General features: G+C 36.2%; 1 protein-coding gene across 1 annotated transcript; it reads left to right on the top strand.

Moving 5' to 3' along the window:
- Window positions 1–6,885: 6,885 nt before the first annotated feature.
- m-cup (ankyrin repeat protein mann-cup) lies at window positions 6,886–8,972 on the top strand. The gene has a single exon (XM_090373428.1). It carries the CDS (start codon window positions 6,993–6,995, stop codon window positions 8,922–8,924), a length of 1,932 nt encoding a protein of 643 aa, XP_090229554.1. The 5' UTR covers window positions 6,886–6,992; the 3' UTR covers window positions 8,925–8,972.
- The last annotated feature ends 15,230 nt before the right edge of the window (window positions 8,973–24,202 follow it).

Genomic DNA, 24,202 nt, shown 5'->3' with positions numbered 1-24,202 from the left:
AATCATTGTGTCAACAACCGGTATGGTACCAAAGACTACATAGCAGCCTAGCAGCAATAGGTTTCCCAGAGAACACCTACAAGGAGCTCCAGAAAGTCGCAATCCTAAACACCTGTAGGGTAGTCAGAGATTTCCTCGACCGACAGTAACACCAGACATTACAACCACTCTGTGTACTTTGTAGCAGTACCCGTCACGGAGTGGAATCCCCCAATCAGGGAGAAATAATATAAGAGCAGCAGCAGCAGCAACAGCAACAGCAGCAACAGCAGCAATAATAATAATAATAATAATAATAATAATAATAATAATACAATACAATACAATACAATACAATACAATACAATACAATACAATTTTATTTATCAAGAGAATTCGTTTACAATAAATGAACTTGTTAAGAAAAGTAAATTTCTTGACAACAAGTTGTAGTTCTTCCTTTAAAAGTTTTGTACAAATTTGTTGTCTTACAGAAAAGACTATGAAGTCACTACACATAGTATATTCCACACTGTAAACAGAGGTAGTTTATCTGCATATCAATTCTAATCTACTGTGTCATTGAGTATCAAGAATTTTCTTATTAGGAATTTTAATTTGGAGATGGGATAACTTCTCCTGAGCCTGAAATCAATGCTAGCCAACAAGTTGTTTATTACATTCATTGTGTGCCTATCTCCAAATCTATTTAGTATCCTAGGGTGAGGCAAAGTAATTGCTTTTGGGTTCCTTAAATTATGTGAGACATTTCTTTGCAGATTCGACTCTTCAAAAATAGTGTTAAGATTTTTTAAGAATAGATTTAACTTCAGTTTTTGAACTGGATACAATATTTTATGTTTCAACAAAAATTGCCTTCTCTTATTCAGGTCATTCCAAGAGTTTGTCCCCATTAAAAGTTTCAGAATCCTATTCATTAAGTTGTCTATTGCCCTTATTTCTGTTTTATTTGCTCGTGCCCATATATTTACTAAATAATTGAGTTGGGAGTCCACTAATGCATAATATAAGGTTACTTTTGTTCTAAGATTTAACTTATTCTTAATGTAGTAGAAAAAGTACACATAAAATCTCATTTTTTTGTACAAGTTTGTTATATGCATTATCCAACTTAGACTGTAGTCGATCCATAACCCAAGGTAACAATGATTTGAGACTTCTTCCACAGTTAGACATTCGCAATTCTGGAAATTCTGTTCATGTAGACAATCATGTTTGTGCAATTTGATAGAGGGTTGAATGTCCAAGGTTTGATGAGGAGGCCTTATTACCAAAAATTTAGTTTTTTCAAAGCTGAGCGCTAATTTATTATCGTGCAGCCAAGATTGTAAATGTATTGCATCCTGTTGTAAATCATTTGCCATTTTTGTTAGGTCCTTTCCTATTGTATATAAGATTATATCATCTGCATAAATTTTTATAAAGGAGTTCTTAATTACTTCGAATATGTCATTTATATAGATGTTGAACATGATTGGCCCAGCATGAGTGCCCTGAGGTACTCCTCTCTTTACATTATAAGATTTCCCCTTTGTATTTTCTACTTCTACTGTTATTTTTCTCTTGGTTAAATAATTTGCTAGTAGTTGATTGAGTCTTCCCCTTATTCCATATTTCAGTAATTTCTGTTGCAATATTGGGATATCAATTAGGTCATATGCTTTGGTCAAATCTATAAATAAAATCAATATGAAGTTATTGTTGTTTAAATGTAAGTTTAGAGAGTCTATTAAGTTCTCTAATAATGTCTGTGTGCTCTTGCCCTTCTGATATGAGAATAGAGAGCTGTTTAACAGTCCATATTGATGTAAATATTTGCTTATATGGGAAAATATATAATTTTCTATTATCTTATTTAAAACTGACTGTATTGTTATTGGTCTGTAGTTGCAAAAGTCATCTGGTGGTCCCTTTTTATATATAGGAATTATCTTAAATGACAGTAAGTTTGTAGGATAGCTTCCCGACTCTAACATCCGTGCTATTAGCTCTACCAAGAGAACAGAGAACTGTTCTTTGTTTCTCTTTACTTCGGTTACTGTAATACAGTCCAGTCCGTAAGATTTCTTGTTCTTTAATTGTTCTATAATTTTAAGAATCTCAGTATAATGTGGAGCTAAGACTACACAAGAGTTCATTATCTGAGGAAGCCTATCTTGTTGAGTAAAGGAATTTTGGCTATAATGTATTAAATATCTGTTGAGATCTAATACAGCTTTGGCAAACCTATTTGCAGCCTCATATTGTTTGTTTGCACCAGAAATCTGTTCTACTAGTGTTTTAATTTGGTTTCCCCTTGACTTTTTCTTCCTTGTACTTAACATGTCATTTATAATGCTCCATTTATCCTTTTGTGTTATCTGCTTATCCATGAAAAGATGATTGTAATAAGTGTTTTTTTGCTTTTTTATCATACCTGTCACTTTATTTCTGAGTGTTTTATAATTGTGATAATGTTCTTTCTTTGATGGACAATTTCTAAACTGCCTGTAATATTTATCCCTTTGTACCATTAGTTCTTCTATTTCTTTAGTCATCCAAGGTTTCCTAAGCTTAATCCTGCTACTCCCAGTGTTTGTGTTGTTGGCTGTGTGATTAACTTTTCTCTCGGTATTAAACCTCGAATTGTTTATAATTTGTATTATCTTATTTGAAAAAACATTTACATTTGTTGTGTATGATGCTTGCTCTTGTATTAACAAGTTTCCTATGTTCTGTTTCAGTTTCCCTGTTGATAAATAATTTTTCTTCATAGCATTTGTTAATTTTTTTTCTTCACATGGGCGTTGTTTTGAATACATATCTACTATTAGTATACATGTTCTGTGATCTGAAAGTTGATTTAATAGTATGTAGGAATTAGCATACTTCAACTTGATATTTGTAATTAGGTAATAATAATAATAATAATAATAATAATAATAAGAAGAAGAAGAAGAAGAAGAAGAAGAAGAAGAAGAAGAAGTGCGATGGCCCAGTGGTTAAGACACTGGACTACCAGCCGCCCTCGAATCCCGCATTGGTGGAAGCAAACGCGGCTCTATTACGCTGGGAGGCCGATATAATAATAATATTAAATGATAAAAAAAAGAGTGATGGCTGAGTGGGTAGTGGCGCCATCTGGTGTCACTCGCAAGACCTAAATAAATAAACCACTGGACATAAGCCGAAGCTACACACGTCTACCTCCATAGATGGATGATGTCGCAGTAAATATTATTCATACTGCATCGAGTGTGGCGCCGGGTAAAGTCACTCGCGTTTAGGCCTTAGGCAGAGGGGTCGGTTTGAAAAGTTGGAGACAGTCTCCTGAGCTAGACAATGGAGTAAGGATACCACAAGAGAAGGGCAAGACCATCCAGCCCCACCAACTGGAAGTGTTTCCTGTGCAACTGCACTAGTGACCACCCAGGAAGCTAAGAAAACACCAACTCATGAAGTGGAGCATTGAAATGAATACATACATCATGCGAGCACACTATGAAATAACCAGACTAGAGACCGATATGACAATGTACAGATCGCGACTACATACCAAGTGGTTGGAACGATACCCGGATATTCAAGTCACCGAACAGCGATTAGCAGACCAAAGAAGAACCATCGTCACGAAGAACTCCTGTTCCTGCCATCTTGCAAAAAATCAAGCAGGATGTCAGCGATCTGCTACAAAGCACAAAGAATATGGTCAATATGGAGACAGAGGAGGAACAGCATTCTATGGAACCAGAGGAGGAACAGCAAGAAGAAATACAACCCAGAGTAGCTGAAGTGGAAAGAGACGAAATCATGCTATCCAGAACAGAAGACGAGTGGAAGAAGGCCCTAACAGAATTCAAAGGAATGGACCCCACAAGAACCAACGTGATACCTAAGAGGCCAAATAAAATACTGTGGAGAGTAACAGACCACCTCAATCGGTAAATACTGCCACATTACCATTGACAACAATGGTGCAACGCGGGAGGCTATCCACACAGTATACTGTGCTTCCATAGCAGCCACTAGGATTAATGGAAAAGAAACGAGAGACCAGCAGCAGAAGAACCATAAGCGGAAGGAAGACTTCAGCAGAAGGTAGAAGAATTAAGAGTCAAGATAGGTCAGTTTACCCAGTACCAACAGGGTAATAGAAGTAAGAAATTTATTGAAAAGGTGAAGGGAATCCTCAAGAGAGACAGCGTCCACAGCAAACCTGAGACCAGAAATCAGAGAATAGGAGAATACTTGGACACACTGAAGCAGAACCTCCTCGCACTCAGCAGGAGACTACACCGATAGAAAGAGAGCTCCCAGAAGAAAATAAACAACCGAATCTTCGATGAGGACCAAAGATGAGGACCTGTAGAAGGCTCTTTGGTCTTCATCGAAGATCAAAGAGAAAGCAGGAAACGGACCACCCGAGAAGAATACGATCGAAGAGTTCTGGGGAAATATTTGGAGCAGTGAAGTAAGACATAACAGCAGAGCACCATGGATAGAAGTAGAACAGAAGAAAAAGAAGGACATACAAGATGTGAGAGATTCGAGAAGAAGAAGAAGTTAAACAGTCGATGAGGAATACCCACAACTGGCGAACCCCGGGAATTGATAACATCCACAGCTACTGGAACAAGAAGCTCACCTGCACACACAAGCCGAGCAACTTGAATGATAAAGCAGCGGAGACAATCCTGAAGTTTCTCACTGAAGGAGTCACATATCTGAAGCCTAAAGATGAAGTTACAAGAAACCCGGTGAAACACAGGCAAATCACATGCCTCCCAACGATGTACAAGCTCCTGACCAGTTGCATAACTAAGAAGATATCAGACCACTTAGAGAGTCAGAACATAATGGCCGACCAGCAGAAAAGATGTAAGGAGCAATTAACCATAGATGCCGCAAGAAGACACAGTGATGTCACTCGGCGTCATACACATTTGTTAACCAACTGTCCAAGTCGAAGATGGTGGTTGAGCTAAAAAATGGTGGTAGTGACGATGGTGGTGGTATCACGAGATGCTGGTCTGGACTGGAGGTAGAGCTGGAATAGGAGTAGTTCTTGAAATTGGGGCATTACTGATGATTTGTGAATGTCTGGCAAAGGCTTTATGTGCAAAACTTGGAGAAGATGAAATTTTTCTTTGGAGTCGAAGAGAGAAGACTCATTGCCTAGGGAGAATGGTTGATACAGAGCAGACAGAGGCTGACGAAAATCCAAGTAATATGAACAGGTGAAAAGAACATGCTGCCAGTCATCTGGGCTGCCACAGTTACAGAGGGGAGATTCAGACAGGTTAAACACAACAAGTTTAGCACGAAGGGAACCATGACCAGTTAGAAGAAAAAGAGTGCCAAGAGTCGGACTGAACCATTTTAGAATAGACTTTTGTAAGGCAAAGAACACAGATGGAATAAACATTCTTGTGACCATACCTTTTGAAGAAGAAGACCACCGATCTTGCCAGAGTTGAGCCAGGTGGTTCCAGCAACGAGTTTTTTCGGTTTTAGGATCGCAGTGGATATTAACAGTGAAGTCTAAAAAGTCAACTGGAATGGCAGGTCTAAGGTAATAGAAAAATTCAACCTGAATAGCTGGGATGGGAAGCGATATGTCAGAAGACGAAAATCGGAGACATACCATCCTGACTGCATAATACCGACTGTAAAGTACCCCGCTGGTCAGATGGTCTGGGGATGCATAACAAGCAAAGGCCTGGGGTTAATTAACACTGTTAATGTGGAGGAATACCTGAAACCCATTATTAGGGATCACCACACAAACGTCCAAAACTGCATTTTTCTGCAGGACTCAGCACTTTGCCATACATCAAAATTGGTAACTTTTATGCTATTTAGATTTAATGATGAGTTTATCTTCTTGTCTCACAAGGCTTAAAACATATTTACACCAATGTTTTCCCTCGTTTTTCTCCCTTAAGGTTCAGTCATACTTCAGAAATGCTAGCATTACAGTGTTGGACTGCCCGGCAACAGTGCAGATTTGAACGATATTGAAAATTGGTGGTACATAATGTCGTCTAAAATTGCTCAGAAGAAGCCAACAAGTAAGATTTAGCCTCAGGAGAGCATTATTATTATTATTATTATTATTATTAGCCATATGGTGCAAGGAAGCCTGAGGCTTATGCTGCACCAGCCAAAAAAAAAAAAATTCCCGAGTTACCCTGAGAGAGAGAGAGAGAGAGAGAGAGAGAGAGAGAGAGAGAGAGAGAGAGAGGCAGAAAGGAATCACCAAGAAAGAGAAGAATGATGATATCCAGCTCAGGACCCTGGGTGTTCATTATAAGGGTGTGGTACCACGAAATCGAGCAACCGTATATCCAGAAGTTGATTTACTCTATGCCAGATCGTTGCAAGGCTATAATTGCAGCTCGAGGAGGAAAACAAAATTTTGAGGACTTATTTTGCTGATTTACAGTACGTAATACTGTAAATTTTTGTACAAACTGAAGCCCAAGGCCCCCTTTCCCTCTTTAGAAATCCCTCCCCCTCTTTAGAAACCCCTATGTATACAGTACTGCGACACATTTATAAAGTTAGATTTTTTTGAAATGCGCTGTATTAACCCCCTCACATTAAAAAAAAGAAACATTGATGGATTTTCCACTGTTACCAGTCTTAGTGAATTAGATACAAAAATTGTTTCAGTATAATGAATAATTTTCCGGGAACTGAAGTTATGAAGTCTAATTTCTCAAAAGAAAAAGCTAATTATTTATTTACTTCTGGAAATATCATATGGTATTTTGAAGGTTTGCAAATTTACTTGGCCAAGGTTGCCTGTAGAGTGTGCTCCTGGTGAAATTGGAAGCGAGTTCTAGTTTGTCAGGTGGTACGTTTACACCAATAAGACGCTACGTTTCATATCAAAATGGTGGATGACAAGTAATACGTGTTCAGTATTTTCGTGATCAGCGCTGGTTAATGTGGTATCAGAGTAATTTTGTATTTGTTAATGGTACGACGTAAACGAATAACTGTGCAAAATGTGGATAACAGGAAAAGTAGATCAGACATCCCAAAAGGACATGGTGTTTAACGAGTTGTACACAGAATGTCGACTTGCAGCTCCTGGGGCTCGGCTGTCATATTCCATCAGAAATAAATTAGATAGATTTACGAGAGAAGAAAGGAAAGAAATTGTTTCTCGCGTTAAAGAAGGTTGCGCTCCTCTTTTTGTGGCATGCAAAAAGGGTAACGTTGAAATAGTGGAATATTTAATTATGCATTGTGATGCTGACGTTGAGCAACGAGGAATGTACGAAGTTCCTGATGATCGCTCTATTCATTTGGTTAGTCCTCTTTGGTGTGCTGCAGTATCAGGCAAGTTACCTGTAGTAAAGTGTTTAGTGGAGCATGGAGCTAATGTAGATAGTTTATCCGACACTGGTTCTACTCCGGTTCGTTCAGCGTGTTTCATGACACATTTGGATATTGTTATTTATTTGGTAGAACATGGCGCTGATATTCAGAAGCCAAATTATAATGGTGGTACTTGTTTGATAAACTCTGTACAGAGTGTACCACTTTGCGAATTTCTTCTGAAACATGGCGCAGATGTCAATGCACAAGACATACAATTCAAAACTGCCCTACATTATGCTATTCAGGAACACCGATTTGAAACTACCAAACTTCTTCTCGAAAACGGTGCAGATCCAACAATAAAAAGCAGGTACGGTGATGATGCACTTCAGACAGCATGTTTGAAAGGCGCTACACAGATATTTGAATATTTGATAGACAAATTTGATTATTCTCCAGAGCGAGTGGCCGAAGCCCATGAGATAATGGGATCAACATTTCTGGATGAACATCATGACCTACAGAATACACTACATTACTGGAGAAAGGCATTAGCTCTTAGATATAAAGTTCCAGGTAGACCCCTCTTAAAGCCAAGAACTGTAATAGCTCGACCAGCTTATCTGAATGCTGTTGAGTTTTCAACATTTGAAGAATTAGAAAATTTAGCTTTAGATTTAGATCTTATGAGAATACAGTCTCTACTTATATGCGAACGAATTTTAGGACCTCTTCATCGTGATATGATATTTCGATTGATGTACAGAGGAGCAGCTTATGCAGATAGTTTACAGTACCAGAGATGTATAGATTTGTGGAGGTATGCTCTCGAACTAAGAATACAAAAAGATAGTTTGCTTCACAGTGAGGTTTCTTTTGCAGCTCAAGCATTAGTTCGCCTTTTCTTGGATTTATTTGAAAAGCACAGTGCTGGAATTTTAAGAGAGGAACCGCAGTATGCAGATGTGCTTGCAGTAATTCAGTTGCTAGTCACCCAGTTTGAAGTTTCTATGGAACTTCTCAGTGTTAAACCCATTTTTAAAAGACAACAGGATAATTTTGACAAAATATTAAAAGTTCTGACTCACTTGTTTTATATTTTCCTTGTTATTCCGAAGACTGAAAAGCAGAATATAGAAATGAAGATGTTGATAAAAAACATCTTGGCTGTAAGGCCATTTAGCTCAAATGGAGATTCTCTCCTCCACTTAGTTGTTTCAAGAGCAAATACATTAAAAAACAACACATTCTTAGAAGATCAACACACAGTAATTTTTCCAGATCCAAAAGTCACTCAATTATTGCTTGAGTGTGGAGGTGAAGTAGAAGCAACAAATCATAATCTCAGTACTCCTTTACATATTGCATCTTTAAAAATAAACTATCATCCAGCTGTTGTAAATGTACTTTTAGAATATGGAGCACATATTGATCGGCGTAATAGCAACGGAACCCATCCCCACCGTATGCTAATGGGAATTACGGAATGTACTGTGAATCCACTTCAGTATCTATCTCTCAAATGTTTAGCAGCAAGAAAAATTGTTGAATACAAAATTCCTTACCAAGGAGAAGTGCCAGTACTTCTAGAAAGTTTTATAAGCATCCATTAAATTCTGGTTGCCAAGTAACAAGCTCAAAATTTATTTATTTACATATCTAATGGCTAACATATTTTTAAAGACTATCAGGATACATCTGCATTTTAGAGTTGTTTTCCAGATTTAGGTATGTGTGAAAGTGAATGGTTAGAAATATTTTTTAAAAAATGTTACAGTTGTTTATAGTTGATTTTTATTAGCTAGCCATGCCTCAGAAAGTTAAATTTTAATACTTCATAAGGATTTAAGGAGACCAAAGAATATCTGTACTGCTTTGGTAAGTTTCAAAGTAGTAAATGTTTTAACCAGTGATCAAAAAGGGCTGTAAAATAATTGATTCTTATAAAATAAGGCTAAATAGATAGTGTTTTTATTTAAAAGAAAATGTTTTATATTATGAAAAAAAATTAATTTGTGAAAGTTGTGGGCCATATTAATTACAGAATGCTTGCTTGACCATTCATCTAGTTAATTATAGATTTAATGAACTATTACCAGTGTTGGACTCATCTGTGAAATTAGCCTGGTGTCAGAATTAGTGCAATGGATGTATCGTATTTATTGCTGCTTTGCACTAAGAATTATTTATATGCGAGTTGTGGAATATTTGTAATAAACAATTAGGCATACTGTTTATTTGGCATAATCATCTCTGCTTGACTTGTACAGAGAAGGCTAAAATGCATCAAATACTTTTCTAGGAATGTTAATATTTTAGAACATACAGTGGCAGTGATCTGACAGTACTAAATCAACAGTAAAAATGTGATATTGCTTTCCACTAATCAGCTAGAATTAATGTAATGAGACTTCCAAAGAAACTATTAATGTATTTATTAAAGGGTCCTCTGTTTGTATTGGTAACAGATGGCAAGTAAACAGGGATACGACCAGTCAGTTATGATTGGATTTTTTAAATTTTAATTTAATTTTTTTTTTTGAGTGCAAGTCCAAGGTTTTTGTAATATAAAAAACTGTATTCAGAGTATCTTCAGGGTATTTGATGCATTAACAATCTTGAAACTGTCAGACTTTGTGGTATTGCTTCATTGTCTAAGGTAGCATGTTGACAATTTCATACTACATTATTTAATGATGTTGGCATAAAAATAATTTATTTGTAGTATAATGAAACAATTTAGGAGAATCACGCAGTAGCTCTTCCCATATCATCCCAACCTTAAAATTACTCTCACCAAAACAAGTTAGTATGCATTGAAAATACAATACACAAATGTAAATTCCTGTTTGTTGCTAAATGAGCGTTGCATGTATTGTAATATGTGTGTAACTTTCAATAGACTTAAGCATGCTAAACAGTAAGGAAGCATTTTTTTTTTTATTGTGATAGTATGGAGTAAAACATGTTTATATTATTATTGCTATGGCTTATATTTTGCTGTAGTGTTTTTTTTTTTTTTTTCCCTTGTTTATTTTATGACAAGTACAGTAGCAGTACAACTTTTGTATATTTCAGTATATTAAAAATGCATGTGAATTGAAATTGGGGTATTTATTATTTCATCTAAGAAATTATTTAGTTAGTACAGGATGTTAGAAACTACAGTTGACTAAAAATTCCTAGACTTTGGTTAAAGCATTCTGCATTGATGCCATTTATATGCACTGAGCTTGTACATTTTTTTTTTTTTTTTTTTTTTTCAGATTTTAATCCCACCTCATCCTACCTTAACATTTTATATACTCCTCCTCCAGAGGTGTCTTTAGATTACAATCTTTTATGTTGTAATTTTTGTGATTATAAATTTTATATAGAATATCTTTGTTGATAGTATCATCTGTACATTTATATATGTGATGGTTACTCTTTTTTAATGTTATTGTAACTTACTTTATACCACATTATTTTGCATATGCTGTATAGGCTGGGGAAAACAGTATTGGTGAGTTCTGATTTCTCAACTGAGGTGGAAAGCCAGCTTCTTAGATGCTAAAATCATAGAAGTGTCACAAGCCAAGACTATTTAATTGTATACAAGTACACCCAATACCTACTAAGCAAATGATATTATTATAGTGAAAAGTCGTTATTATAAACCTGTAACAACCATTTGTTAATGTACTGTCAAGTTTAATAACCTTAAACAGGAAATTTTTGTGGTTATAACAAGTAATGTATGTACACAAGCTTTGATATACTGAGTGCATTAAACTCCGGTAGTGTAATTTTTCTCTTGCATGTTTTTGCAGATGTCTTGTTTAATTTGAATTGTTGTAAATGCTACTTGGCACATACTATTATGTTCTCATTCCTCAGAGTTAAGGAAACAAGTTTATCTGACCAGAGCAGATGACTGAAGTATGGGAAAACTTTGATACACAAAACTTGCATACTTTTTTGTTTGCATTCTTACAGGTCAGTAACCATCATTAGTTGTAATTGTGGTATGTAGTGAATTGTTTGCCTTGATAAAATTCTGTTGAAGTTGCTTTCTGTAGGAAAATGTATAAGTTACAATTCAAGATAAAGCTGATTAGGATTGAAAAGTGTGAATATGCAATCATAATATTTATATACAAGAAGTCAACTATGAGGACAAATGGGCCTGTTGTACTGGGATCCATGGTAAATGATGATTAAGTGTTAGCCAGTAAAATAATTTAATTACAAATAAATACTGAATATCTTTGATTACAAATAGATACTGTAGCTTTTGAGACAAATCATGCCTCTTTTTCAACAGAAAAATTGAAACTTAATTATTCTAACTGACACAGTTATGCGTGCAGTGAGGCGTGTGAGGGCACGAGGTAGGTCATTCAATCATTAAACTGGTGTTCATTGTTGCTGCACGGATCTGTGCAGTTTTTCTCCAGTGCTTGTCTATACATAAAACGGTTGTCTCTAAAATGGGATGTAGTCTCATGCCTTTGCAGTGATTCATGGCTCTTGAATTGCCCAATATATTGAGTGATTCTAACCAGAGGCGGTGGCGAAAGCGTTGGGAGTGGTCAATTATTTCATAGTCCCGCTTGAGATTGAGGTCGTGGTGGGTGGACCAGAAGTGTTCTGCGATTGTGGACTGGTTGGTCTCAGCAAGGCGAATCGCTCTGTCGTGTTCTGCAAGGCAGTCTTGAAGATGTCTTGAAGTCTCTCCTATGTAGCAGCTGTCACAGGCTATGCGGTATATTACACTGCTGCATAAGAGAGGGGTGACGGGGGTCTTTACACTGGAAACTAGAGAACGTAAGCTTCTACCAGGCAACTGCACACATTTTATGCAGTATTCTCTGAGGATTTTCGAGATCTGGCCCGACATGGCTGGATAGTAGGGAATGTAGGCGGTAGGTATATTGGCCTGAGTTGGTTGGTCTCAGGTGGACTGTGAGCCCCTGTGCTTGCAATAAGCACTTGTCTAATATGTGTTGGGTAGCCACAATTAATTAAGTCTGTCCTCACTCTAGAAATCTCATTGCGCCTAGCTTCATCTGTGTTGGAATTGCTCCAAGCTCTGGAGAATAGTGCGGGCAGTGCTGTTGAGATGACTGGGAGCATGGCCAGATCTGTAGTTTGTGAACTGTCCGCACCACATAGGCTTACAGTATACTGAGGTTTCTAGATATGGGCCCACGCGTTTTACTAGGACATCCAGGAATGGGAGAGATCCATTAACCTCTTAACTCTAGAGTGAACTGGATGAACACAGAATGGAATTGAGATATTCTAGCAATGTTGTTTCAGAGCCACGTGGGATGATGGTGAAGATGTCATCAACATATTTGCACCATGTTGTAATGGGTACTGGTGGGTTCAGGAATATCTGTTCTTCCAATTCTTTCATGGCGATGTTGGCTACTACGGAACTGACAGGGGCGCCCATAGCAGTGCCATGTACTTGCTGGTACAAACAGAACATCACTGTCTACTGACATCTGTACCACCCTCAACCTGTGCTTGTCAGGCAGCATCTTTACCTTTGAGGATTCCGTATACCAGCAAGTACGATTTGTCTCGAAAGCTACAGTATCTATTTGTAATTAAATTATTTTACTGGCTAACACCTAATCATCATTTAAGAAGTCAACTAATTCCATTATTATATTACAACAACAAAGAGTGTTATTATAAAATATGGACATTAGAAGAGGTGAGTACAACAGATTTTCTCAGTATCTTTTTGTTTTTAATTTGGTCAGTAAATACCTGAATTAAACAATGTGCCTTTCTTTAACCTATAACTTGGATGTAACGATCTGTAGTAGACTTTCACTGCACTTTCATGTTAAATTCAGTAAGCAATTCATCACTTGTTTGACCTGGCCATATCTATTTATTTGGAAAAAATAATTACTGTTCAAAAGAAATTTAAAATCACAAATTTCTCACATCACACAAGTGAAATTGAGAGCAGTCGTTCCCAAAGAATTTTTTCATGTGAAAACTATTGGTTGCATGGTTTTGTTCAGCAAACAGTCTGAAATTTTTGTATCACTTGGAATATATGAAAAGACACTGTAAGGGGTTACACTTCTGTATTCTTAGGCTCTGGGGCACCTCCGTAGCCAGGTGGGCAGGAGCAGCAGTGCGTAGCACACACTTCTTGATTAGACTGGTGTTTGAGCCCTTGACCACCATATACAGAGGAAGCGGAAAGATCAGGGAATGACCACACTGCATATCCCCGGAGCAATATGGCCTTGGTTGCTAATGCTCCTTAAAAAAAAAAAAAAAAAAAAAAACAACCAAACCAATCCTTAGGCTCTGGAGAGAAATTTTTGAAATAGATGCATACAGAGCGAAATTAAGGTAAAATAATGCTAGAATCTAGTCTAGAAGTTTAAATGTAGAGATAATAGAATGAAAAAAATCAAAATTTTTGGGGATTTACTGGTTTAAGTAAAGTATACACATTCATAAATTAATACACCTATAGCCAAGAGACAAAGCCTAAACATTTTTTTTTTTTTTTTTTTATATCGCTTGAAATGTAAGGAAGGACGTTGTAAGGAGTTGAACTTTACCTATAGCTAATGTAGGCTTGTCTCATCACACGGGCGGCTGTATATCATAGTTTTGGAATTGCTGGTCTAGGTATTTCTTATCTATATAATTTTGTTGAGTGAGGAATGTAGTTTGTCAAGATTTATGGACAAGAGGGCCTGTCACTTTTTATATAGCTATGAAAAAGTAATAAAAAATAGCAGTTAACAAAAGTGGATCAACAAAGTTTAGTTGTGACACTGTTATAATATTTTGTTGTGCACATTACTAAAATTCAAGAGTCATTTTAGTAACATGCAATGGATTATAATTGACAAGGCCAAGTTTTTACAAGTTCTGTAGTAATTCACAATATGTATAAGGCAGCTTCACTTTTCAGAAGCTGTGTCAAATTGCTTCTTTGCTGATTGTTATGATAAATGAACAGAATCATAAAAATAGTAATTAAAAAAAAAGTTAGTTTCATAATGTAAATACACTAACATTAATTTCAATGGTTATAATGTTTAGTGTAACTGAAAATTTTCAGTTATTCAATTAAAATAATGAATATAGAAAATATTACTGGCTATTACAGTGGTTGGATAGAATAATAAGTAGAAGAGTATTATATTATGATATGTGAACTGGTATATTGTAACAAAGTTTTGTGATTGCAATAAAGCTCCCTTTGTTTTTTATTATTAAAAGATTTTAGAAGTGCAGCTGGACTCCACATCAATTATGTGTTGACAGAAAATAACATGGGCAGGTATAATGTACCTTGGCTTATCACAACTGATGTGTGTAAGTTGCTTCTTCAAATGCACATTTGCACAAATACAGTTATATGCAAAAATATATAGGGCATACCCCAATGATAATTATTTGAACATATGATAATTATATATTTAAATTCCCATCTGTCTGTTTGATTACATATCATATTGGGGTTTTTATATATGTAATTACTAATTATGGAGAAATATTTACTGCATGCTACAGAAAGCATTAACAGTTGACCAAACATCTAGTGGGCTGAAGTCTGGTCATGTAGACAGCCATAATTTCATAATTTGTGTCTCCCCCCCAATCTCTCCAGTGCAGCATATCTTGTTCAAGCAGTCAATCAGTAGGTTTCTCTTCATTTTGTAGGTACCAAAATGGATCTTCAAGGACAGCAAAACATGACTCTTCTGCTATACATAAGAACTCTCTAGCTGTTATCCAAAATTTTTAATGTTTGCAGGCATATTTCAGTATGCTTAGACCCCAATTACTTTTTTTTTTTTTTTTTTTTTTTTTTGTTCCTGAGATAATGCATTTTTTAGATGCTTAATGCCAGTACAGTAGACTGTCAAAATAATGGCACATTGAGATCGGATGTATACATACGGTGCAGATATCTTGCAGTGCCGAAAAAAGAAAATGGCAAGTCACATGATTACTGTATTTCTTTACATTTGCCATTTTGAATGTGAATTCTGTACTGTTATCATGGATTATACTGCTGTTTTATTTATTTTAAATTAAAAAACCCCTCACTATGGCTCCTAAAGTTAATAAACCTCATACAGAGAAGAAAAGAACAATATTAAAGCTTAGTTACAAACTTGATATAATCCAAACTATTACATTAGGATCACCCAGAATGTTAATTCATATACCCATGTGTATTGTGTCTGTTAATTGTGCGTGTTCTCTGCTTGATTTTCCTGTTTTGCTGGACGAAAACCCCCCCAGTTTATGGGGGGGACCTTGCTATCTACACCTGAAACCCACTAACTCAGCCACAGAGTGAAAAGAGCCCATAAAAGTTCCTCACATCAATGACGGGATTTGAACCTAGGTCTTTTTCACCTGGTGTGGGGAGGATGATGACAATACCACTGTGATCAGATGCACAGACTAAACTTGATATAATAAAGAAAATAGAACGGGGCATAAGCAGGAGTGTATTAATGACAGAATATAACATTGGATCATCTACATGTTTATGATTTTTTATGTGCAGTTAATAAAATTGCATTCTTAATCTCTCTATTTCTTATTTAGCCTCATTATTTCTGCATTAAATATATTAAAAATAAAACTTTCTAGATAACAGAAAAATCAAAATAACGGCCCCTTGAATCGTCGAAGATGCATTATTTCGAAAGTCTGCTGTGTTTAGGTAGGATACAATTGGACTTAGCCCATCCTTTGTACATTACAGGATACTTTCCACTCCCCTCTTTTTTTTTTTTTTTTTTTAAGTGAATTCCTGTTTGCCACTAAATAAGAATTGCATGTATTGTGAAATGTGTGTAGCTTTCAATAGACTTGAGCATGCTGAACAGTTAAGAAGCTTTTTCTTTTTTTGTGATAGTATGGAGTAAAACATGGTTTTTTTGAAATTTATAGTGGTTTCCTTATATAATTAGTGCTACAATCATTCTAGTTTTTCTGTTAATTCAAAATGTAAACTTCAAGTTACATGTAATTACAGATCAGCATACTGATTGTACGTTGATCTGCAATTGTATGATTTACCCAAAATTTCAGAATGGCTTGTTTTGCTACATATAGCCTTTCATGACTGCTGCAATAAAACGATCTGTGTAAGTAGTGGTAGTAAAAATGATAGTAAGGATGAAAGATGATTTAGCATCAGCTAATAAAACTACTCACCTTATCTGTCTAGCCCCTTTAATTTGTCTAATTCTTCCTTAAATTTATTCAAACTGCCCACGTCCACAATAACTGATGGATGTTTCTTTCACAATAAAACAATCTTTAGCTGAAAGCAAACTTTTGCATATGTATCCTCCAACCATCCTTTTTCAGTTTAAATTTGACTTGTTATGTGTGTTTTCTCAGAATAAGAACACCAGCATTTAGTTTAATCAATCCATTTAAAGCCTTAAACACATCAATCAGATCTCCTTGCTTGTCCCTAGCTTTCAAATGCTGTAATTTTCACAACTGAAGTCTCATGTTAAACGTACATTTTTGTGTCCTTGACTAATCTTGTTGCTGTTCTCTTCACCATTCCAACATATCCATGCCCTTCTTAAAGAGGCTTCCAGACTTGTATGCAGTAATCAAGATACAGCCTAGCTATTGCTGTGGCACCTCCATAGCCAGGTGGGAAGGAGCAGCAGTGCGTAGCACACGCTTCTTGATTAGACCGGGGTTAGAGCCCGTCACCACCAAATACGGAGGATGTGGAAAGGTCAGGGAATGACCACCGCATATCCCGGAGCAATATGGCCTTAGTTGCTAATGCTCCTAAAAACCAAATAACAAACAAACAAACAAGCTATTGCTGATGAGATAATCACCTCCTTATTCTGGCAAAATTCCTGTGTATCACTCAAAAAAAATCCCTTGAGCTGTCCTACCAGCCTGTCTGCACTGCACTGAACATTTTAGACTGTACTGCTACTCCTGGGTTTCTGTCTTTCTCTGCCACCTTGAGTGTGGTACCACCTAATGATATTTTAGCCTGGAATTACTGTTGCCCCATACCTTGCATTTAGAAATGTTAAACCTCAGTTTCTAGGTCTTCTTGCAGTAGAATGCCCTGATTCCCATCACTAATCACCCTGCCAATATTTGTATTATCTGCCAATGTAAAATAAGCTTAGTACACCTTTATCAATATCACTAATAAATACTGAAAATAGTAAGGAACCCAGCACTGAACTCTGAGAGGCTCCAACCCCAGAGGCTCACATCTGGTGAGCATGGGCTTGGCACACCCAGGGTTCTAACTGGATGTCATCATTCTTCCTTTTCTTGGTGATTCCCTTCTGTCTCTCTCTCAGGGTAACTCAGAAATTTTTTTTGGCTGGTGCAGCATAAGTCTCAGGCTTCCTTGCACCACATGGCTAACAACAATAATAATAATATTAGTCCACCTAGAGCAGTGCCCATTTATAAAACCTCCTCTGTCTTCTGCCACCCAACCATTCCTTTCTCCATAGCAGTAACTTGCACCTAATGCCCCAATACTCCAGTTTTAGCCTTCATGTAGAATAGTGTAAAAAGCATTACTGAAATTTAAGTAGATGATATCAAACTTATTTAATGTCTCAGTTCCTTTGTAACTGCATCATATCAGATTGAGCAGACAAGATCTCTCCTTAACAAATCCATGCTGTTATTTCCATGTAATTGCATTCCTGTCAAGATGATACTGCAGTACTTCTTTAACTAGTGACTGACTCCATTATTTTTTGTGAAAAAGACATCAAGCTTACAGGTCTAATTATTCACCTCACCCTTTGATCCTCCTTTGTGAATAGCAAAGACAAAACGACATTTGCACAGCTCCAATATTCATTGTCAGACTATAATTGTGACCAGAGGTTTGCTTACCTCTGTTGCTGCTACTTTTAATATAATTGGATAGGTTCTCATCAGCCTCAGGTGCCTTATTTACTTTCATCTTCAATGATTTCTTTTCCACTTTTTTTCCAGTTATCACAAAATTGTTAATATCGTCATTTAGTTAATAATTAATTAATTGATTTTTTCATTTTAATTTATTTATATAATTGTTTGATTATTTTTTTAGTAAATTGATTTGGTGATTTTATTTTGCATATTTGGATTTATTATTATTATTACTAGCCGTATAGTACAAGAAAGCCTGCTGCCCAGCCAAAAAAACTTTCCAAGTTACACTGAGAGAGAGAGAAGGTAGAAGAGAATCACCAAAAGAGATGATATCCAGCTCAGGACCCTAGGTGTGCCAAGCCCATACTCACCAGATGTGAGCCCCTGGGTTAAATTTTGTTTAAGCTTTGTTGACCTGCCACTGGTCAAATCAAAAATTTATATTTCACATGTTTGGTTTGTTAACATAGTCTGAAAAGGGCTTGCCATATCTAAGTTCATGTTTCTTGCAGATAAGTTAGTGTTTTCTCAATTTGTTGTGGAGATGTGGCTGCTTTTTGCCAGTTTACTTTGGAAATACAATGTTTTGGTTTTCAATCGGTATAGGTGTTTCCCTGAAGAAATAGATTCTTGTGCTCCCCCTTTTCTTTCAGTTCTTTCTCATTTCTTTGATTTTAGTTATTGATTATGGGAGTCAGTCTACATTCATATCCGAGGATGGATTTCTGAAGTCCAAGATTCTGAGTGTGAAAAATAGGCAGCAGTCTGGACAAACTTTTGAAGTGAATGGATGGGTGAAATGGGAAGGGTTTTTTTTTTTTTTTTTTTGCTGATGCTGTATAAGCTTACTTTCTTGCATCATATGCCTCTGCTAATGCTAATCAGCTTCACAGAAGGCTGAAAAGATTTTCTCATTATGAGAATAGGTTTTTGTAGTTTAATTTAATTATTTAAACTATTTTGGTTAATTTTTTTCTCATAATTGTAACAGTAGTTAGCTAAATGTGCTGTAGTTTCAGCATTATTAATTTCACATGGTTTAATTGAAGTGTTTATTGATCAGTTTAATTGAAGTGTTTATTAGTTGGTTAAATGTACCATGTAAGTTTTCTTTTCTTTCTCTAATTTGGAGTTTAAAAAAAAAAAAAATTTCCTTCCCTTTGACAGTAGTTATACAAGTAGTTCTCGACTTTACGAGTTAATTCGTTCCTTGTGTGCGCTAGAAAAGTAAGGCGGGAATTTATTTACCCATAGAAATAAGGTTAAAAAATAGGGGCTACGTTCTCAGTAATGAAATTAGTTTGTTTAAACAATGATTGATTTATTGAAAGAAATGAAAATGTAGCCTGTAAAATCAAGCAAATTATAATAATAGAGAAATTATTTACGACTTACAAATGTTAAAGAATGTTTATTCTTCATCATCATCCACTAAATGCACACTCGTTGATCACTCATTATTGGCTTGGCACTCATTGGTTTGTTGCACAAGGAATCGTCTTCTTCAGAAATGCTTCAAGAGGCGTTTGTTTCCAAGATAATCTTCTCTTTTTAATTATAAATTTCACAATTGCATGCATAAGCATTTTTGGCACACACAAAATGCAACTAACACGATTTGCGTGGAGTAACAAGTTTACTAATGCTCAAAATAAAAGGAATGAAGAGAAGATTCTGAAAATTTGTTTTTTATACGATTGAAGATTTCAGTGAAGGGGAAAACATTTCACCATAATAATATTAAAAAACCACACAATTCCAGCTATCGGTATTTTCACAAATGCAATAGCATCGAGTTTACTGCCCGTTTATAATTGCTTGCAATAACAGGAAAGCCCAATAAACCGGAAAGTGCAAATTGTTTTTGTTGTTTTATGGTCATGACCTCCAGAAATGTGCTTTAGAAAAATATCACAAAGCCGTTTAAAATTGGTTCTTGTAACGGGAACATATGATAACAATGAAAGTGTTGTAGTGCATTTTAATGATTTGAATTGGTAACTAATACAATTTACAAACCACGCTCACGACCTTTTATATGGCCTTAAAAATGACATTTTAGAGAGATAAATAGCTTAGCTATACAGCGAAAATTTCAACTTCCAAGACCTTGAAATGAATTACCAAAAAACAATGTGCTATTGGGTTCGTATTACAATATTTTAACGATACGATGGTGTCTCTGGAACTGATTAATATCGTAAAGTGGGATACACTGTATTGTATAGCTATGCACGTGGTTTGGAATGTGGTATTTATGAATGTTTAACATTCATTTTTTGCAATTAATGTTCATATTTTTGATTTTGTTGATACTTGATACTTGGGAAAAAAAACTCGTAAACCCGGGAACTCGTAAAGCGAGAACTGCCTGTATTTTTAAGTAAATCTCACCCCACGTCAATATGTTATGATCACTGCCACCCAGTGGTTCCTTTATCTGGAGATTCTTAATGCATGAAGAGTCACTGCCAATAGCACTGGCAAACATGATTTTTACCTGCACTAATATATCAGCTGTTTTCAGTCATTTTTCTGTGAAGATTTCAAAAATGATTCTTAAAATTTCATATGTTACAATTTCTACATATACACATATTTGTGTTTATCCATAATATATATATCTTACTATAGTTTTGGGAAGTAAATGTGATGATGATCTGTTGTTATTAGCTGCAAATAATGTCTGCATGTGCTCATAGTTAAGAGTAATATTGAGGAGGGTAACATGATGTTTCTGCCTTCCACCCCTCTCTTGGTAACAGAAAGTCAGTTGAAGTACGTGTATAGCTTATCTGCATGTCTATTGTATAATTTTTTTTTTCTATGCTTGGCTTAGCATTGTGTTGTCAAAATGTTTAAGCAGAAGCAAAGGAAGTGTCTGAATCACCCTGACAGTTTCTGCTACACGTATGGATAGTTTACTGCAAAAGCTCAGAAGAAGAAAATTAGTTTTACTAAATGTGCATATTCTTTGTTCTTGGATTCACCTATAATTAAAGCCTGTTCCACATAACGAACACCTATCAATACCAGTTTCCCTAAAATCAGAGTATAAAATAAACAGTGAAGAATATAGTGAGAATTCTTGTGTTGCAGACTTTGCTGGACTGTTCACTTCAACAGATTTGGACTACCAACAAGAAAATTATAATGTACTGCTCTCAATTAAGCAAGAAGAGTTGAAAGACTTTGATCATGATTTAAACTTATCTAAAGGGCAAGCAGAACTCCTAGGTCCTGGGATACAGTATGTCGAAAATCTCAGTGTTTTCAAAATATTTCATTAGGCAAGACATATACAGGGGGTGGGCAAAATAATGGAAACACCTGATATGAGTCGTTTTTGTAATGGCTGTATGACGTATTTATGAACATAGTGATTTTTGTTTTTTTTTTTTTATTCGTTTACTTGCAGGTAAGACATAAGATGATTTAGAGGTCATATGAAAAGGTACGGGAAGAAAGTGACGGACCAGTCTGTATTATAAAAAGATCAAATTGTTGGTGCATGTTTAGCAGGGATATCAGTGGCTAAAACTGCTGATTTGTTTAATGTATCCAGAGCAACTATATCGAAAGTAATGTCAGCATTCGCCAAGTATATAATAAAATAGAATCTGATAGGACAAATTGTGGCAGAAAACCAAAGCTGACTAGGAGAGAAAACCAGATACTGTAAAGGAATATAGTCCAAAAACATAAAACTACTACTTCAAAAATAACTATAGAACATAATGTGAGTCTCACCAAACCAGTTTCAAGCAAAACAGTTCAGCAAGAACTTCATAAAGTTGAAATATATGGCAAAGGCATTACTGCTAAGCCAATCATTACTGATGATAATGATATGATATAAGAAGCACAAAAACTGGACATGTAATGATTGGAAATGTCATATTTTCAGCTGAATCATCTTGCACACTTTTTCCAACATCAGGGAGAGTTCGCATTCACCAAATGTAAACATTTGTTGAATGCCAAAGGAAGTGCATCATCCTGACTATCTTGTGCCAACTGTCAAACATGAAGGAGGATCAACAATGGTTTGACCAGCAATATCTTGCCATTTTTTTAGTTCCTGTCATCACCAGAATAGTCCAAATACTGCCACTGATTCCTTGATGTTCTGAGTTTCATGGATGCATTGCAAACAGTTTCCCACAAACAATGCCAAATTTCAAGATGATAATGCTCCATTACACACAGTCAAATGTGTCTAACCTTGGTTTGAGGAGCATGAAACAGCAAAGCATCTCCCATGGCCTGCACAATCACTAGACTTAAAGGTTATTGAGCCATTGTGGGCATATTTGGAGAAGAGAGTGAGAAGTGGATTTCCTCTACCTTCATCACTCAAGGAGCTTGAAAAACGTTCCTCCATGAAGAATGGTCCTTTATTCCTCTTAAGACATTTCAAAATTTATTTAGCATTAGCATTAGTTGAGCCATATGATGCCAGGAAGCAAGCTTATATGACATCAGCCAAAAAAACCTTCCAATTTCACCCATCTGGTCACTCCAAATGTTTGTCTAGTTCAGCCTTAAATTTATTTAAGCTATCAATACAACAACAGATGGAAGTCTGTTCCAGCAATCAACTACCTACTGGCTAAAGGCAAACTTCCACACATATATTCTACAACTGTCTTTCCTCAATTTGAATTTATGCCCCCTCAGGTTCTTCGAATGAGCAAGCAGACGTCATCCCGTCAGCATTGAGCCTGCTAAAACCATTCAAGGCCTTATACACCTCAATCAGATCACCTCGCAGGTGCCTAGTCTCCAGATGCTGCAACTTGCAGAACTTAAGCCATTCTTCGTAAGCACACCCCTTTGTTCCTCTCACCAATCTTGTTGCTCTTCTCTGTACTAGTTCTAGCAACTCTACATCCTTCCTAAAATGAGGCCTCCAGACCTGTACGCAGTACTCAAGGTGTGGCCTGACAAGGAGGTGATTATCCCTTATACAAAGGGATAATCACCTCCTTGTCACTGCTGGCAAAATTCCTATATATTGTTGACAAAGCTCTATGACCTGTTTTGGCAGCCCGTCTGCACTACTCAGAGAACTTCATATCTGACTGCACAATTACCCCCAGGTCTTTTTCATTCTCCACTTTCCTTAGTGCAGTACCACACAGTTGGTACATTTCTTTTGGGGTTACTGCTACCCATATGCAGTACTTTGCATTTGTCAATGTTAAACTTTAGTTGCCACTTCTCAGCCCATCTGCCTAACTTTTCTAGATCCTGTTGCAGTAGCATACTGTCTTTACTGTCATTAACAAGACTGCCAACCTTTGTATCATTTCCAAACTTGGACATTAAACCTGATATACCTTCATCAGTATTATTGTTATTATTAGCCATATGGTACAAGGAAGCCTGAGGCTTATGCTGCACCAGCCAAATAAAATTTCTGAGTTACCCTGAGAGAGAGAAGTAGAAGGAAATCACCAAGAAAGAGAAGAATGATGATATCCAGCTCAGGATCCTGTATTTATCATTTTTGATAAATACACAAAACAATAATCGGCCCAACACCAAAGCTTCTTTTAAACTTTATCCTTCTTTCAGTCGAAGGATCTGCATTCTAAAAATAAGATTCTAATTGCTTGGCTAAGTTTATGCCTTCCCGTATGCTTTTTAGTAAAATTTGGAACTTCAGAATTTTCATCTGTGCTGTCATCCTCTGAATTGATTTCGTTTACCTCCAATGCCATTTTCAATAAATCTGCTTCACCAGCCTCTTTTTTTCTGCCAGTAATTCTTTAACATCTTCAGCAGTCATATCATCAAAACCTTCCCCTCCTGCTGACTTAGCAAGTTCTGCTATCGCACCGATTCCATTTTCTGCCTTTCAAACATGTTTCCTGAATGAACTGACTCTGACCATACAATTTTCCAACATACATTTAATGTTGACAGTTCTACTTCTTTGAGTGATAAAGCTATTATTCCG

Source organism: Mastigoproctus giganteus, chromosome 5, assembly GCF_048544385.1.
Source record: "Mastigoproctus giganteus isolate SK-2022 chromosome 5, ASM4854438v1, whole genome shotgun sequence".
Taxonomy (NCBI): Eukaryota; Metazoa; Arthropoda; class Arachnida; order Uropygi; family Thelyphonidae; genus Mastigoproctus; species Mastigoproctus giganteus.
Note: the sequence above shows the minus strand (reverse complement) of the source record. Positions and strands in the feature narration are given on the sequence as shown.

What these genes read in the sequence shown, in the direction of transcription:
- m-cup (XM_090373428.1), top strand. Translation starts at nt 6,993, where the DNA reads ATGTGGATAACAGGAAAAGTAGATCAGACATCCCAAAAGGACATGGTG.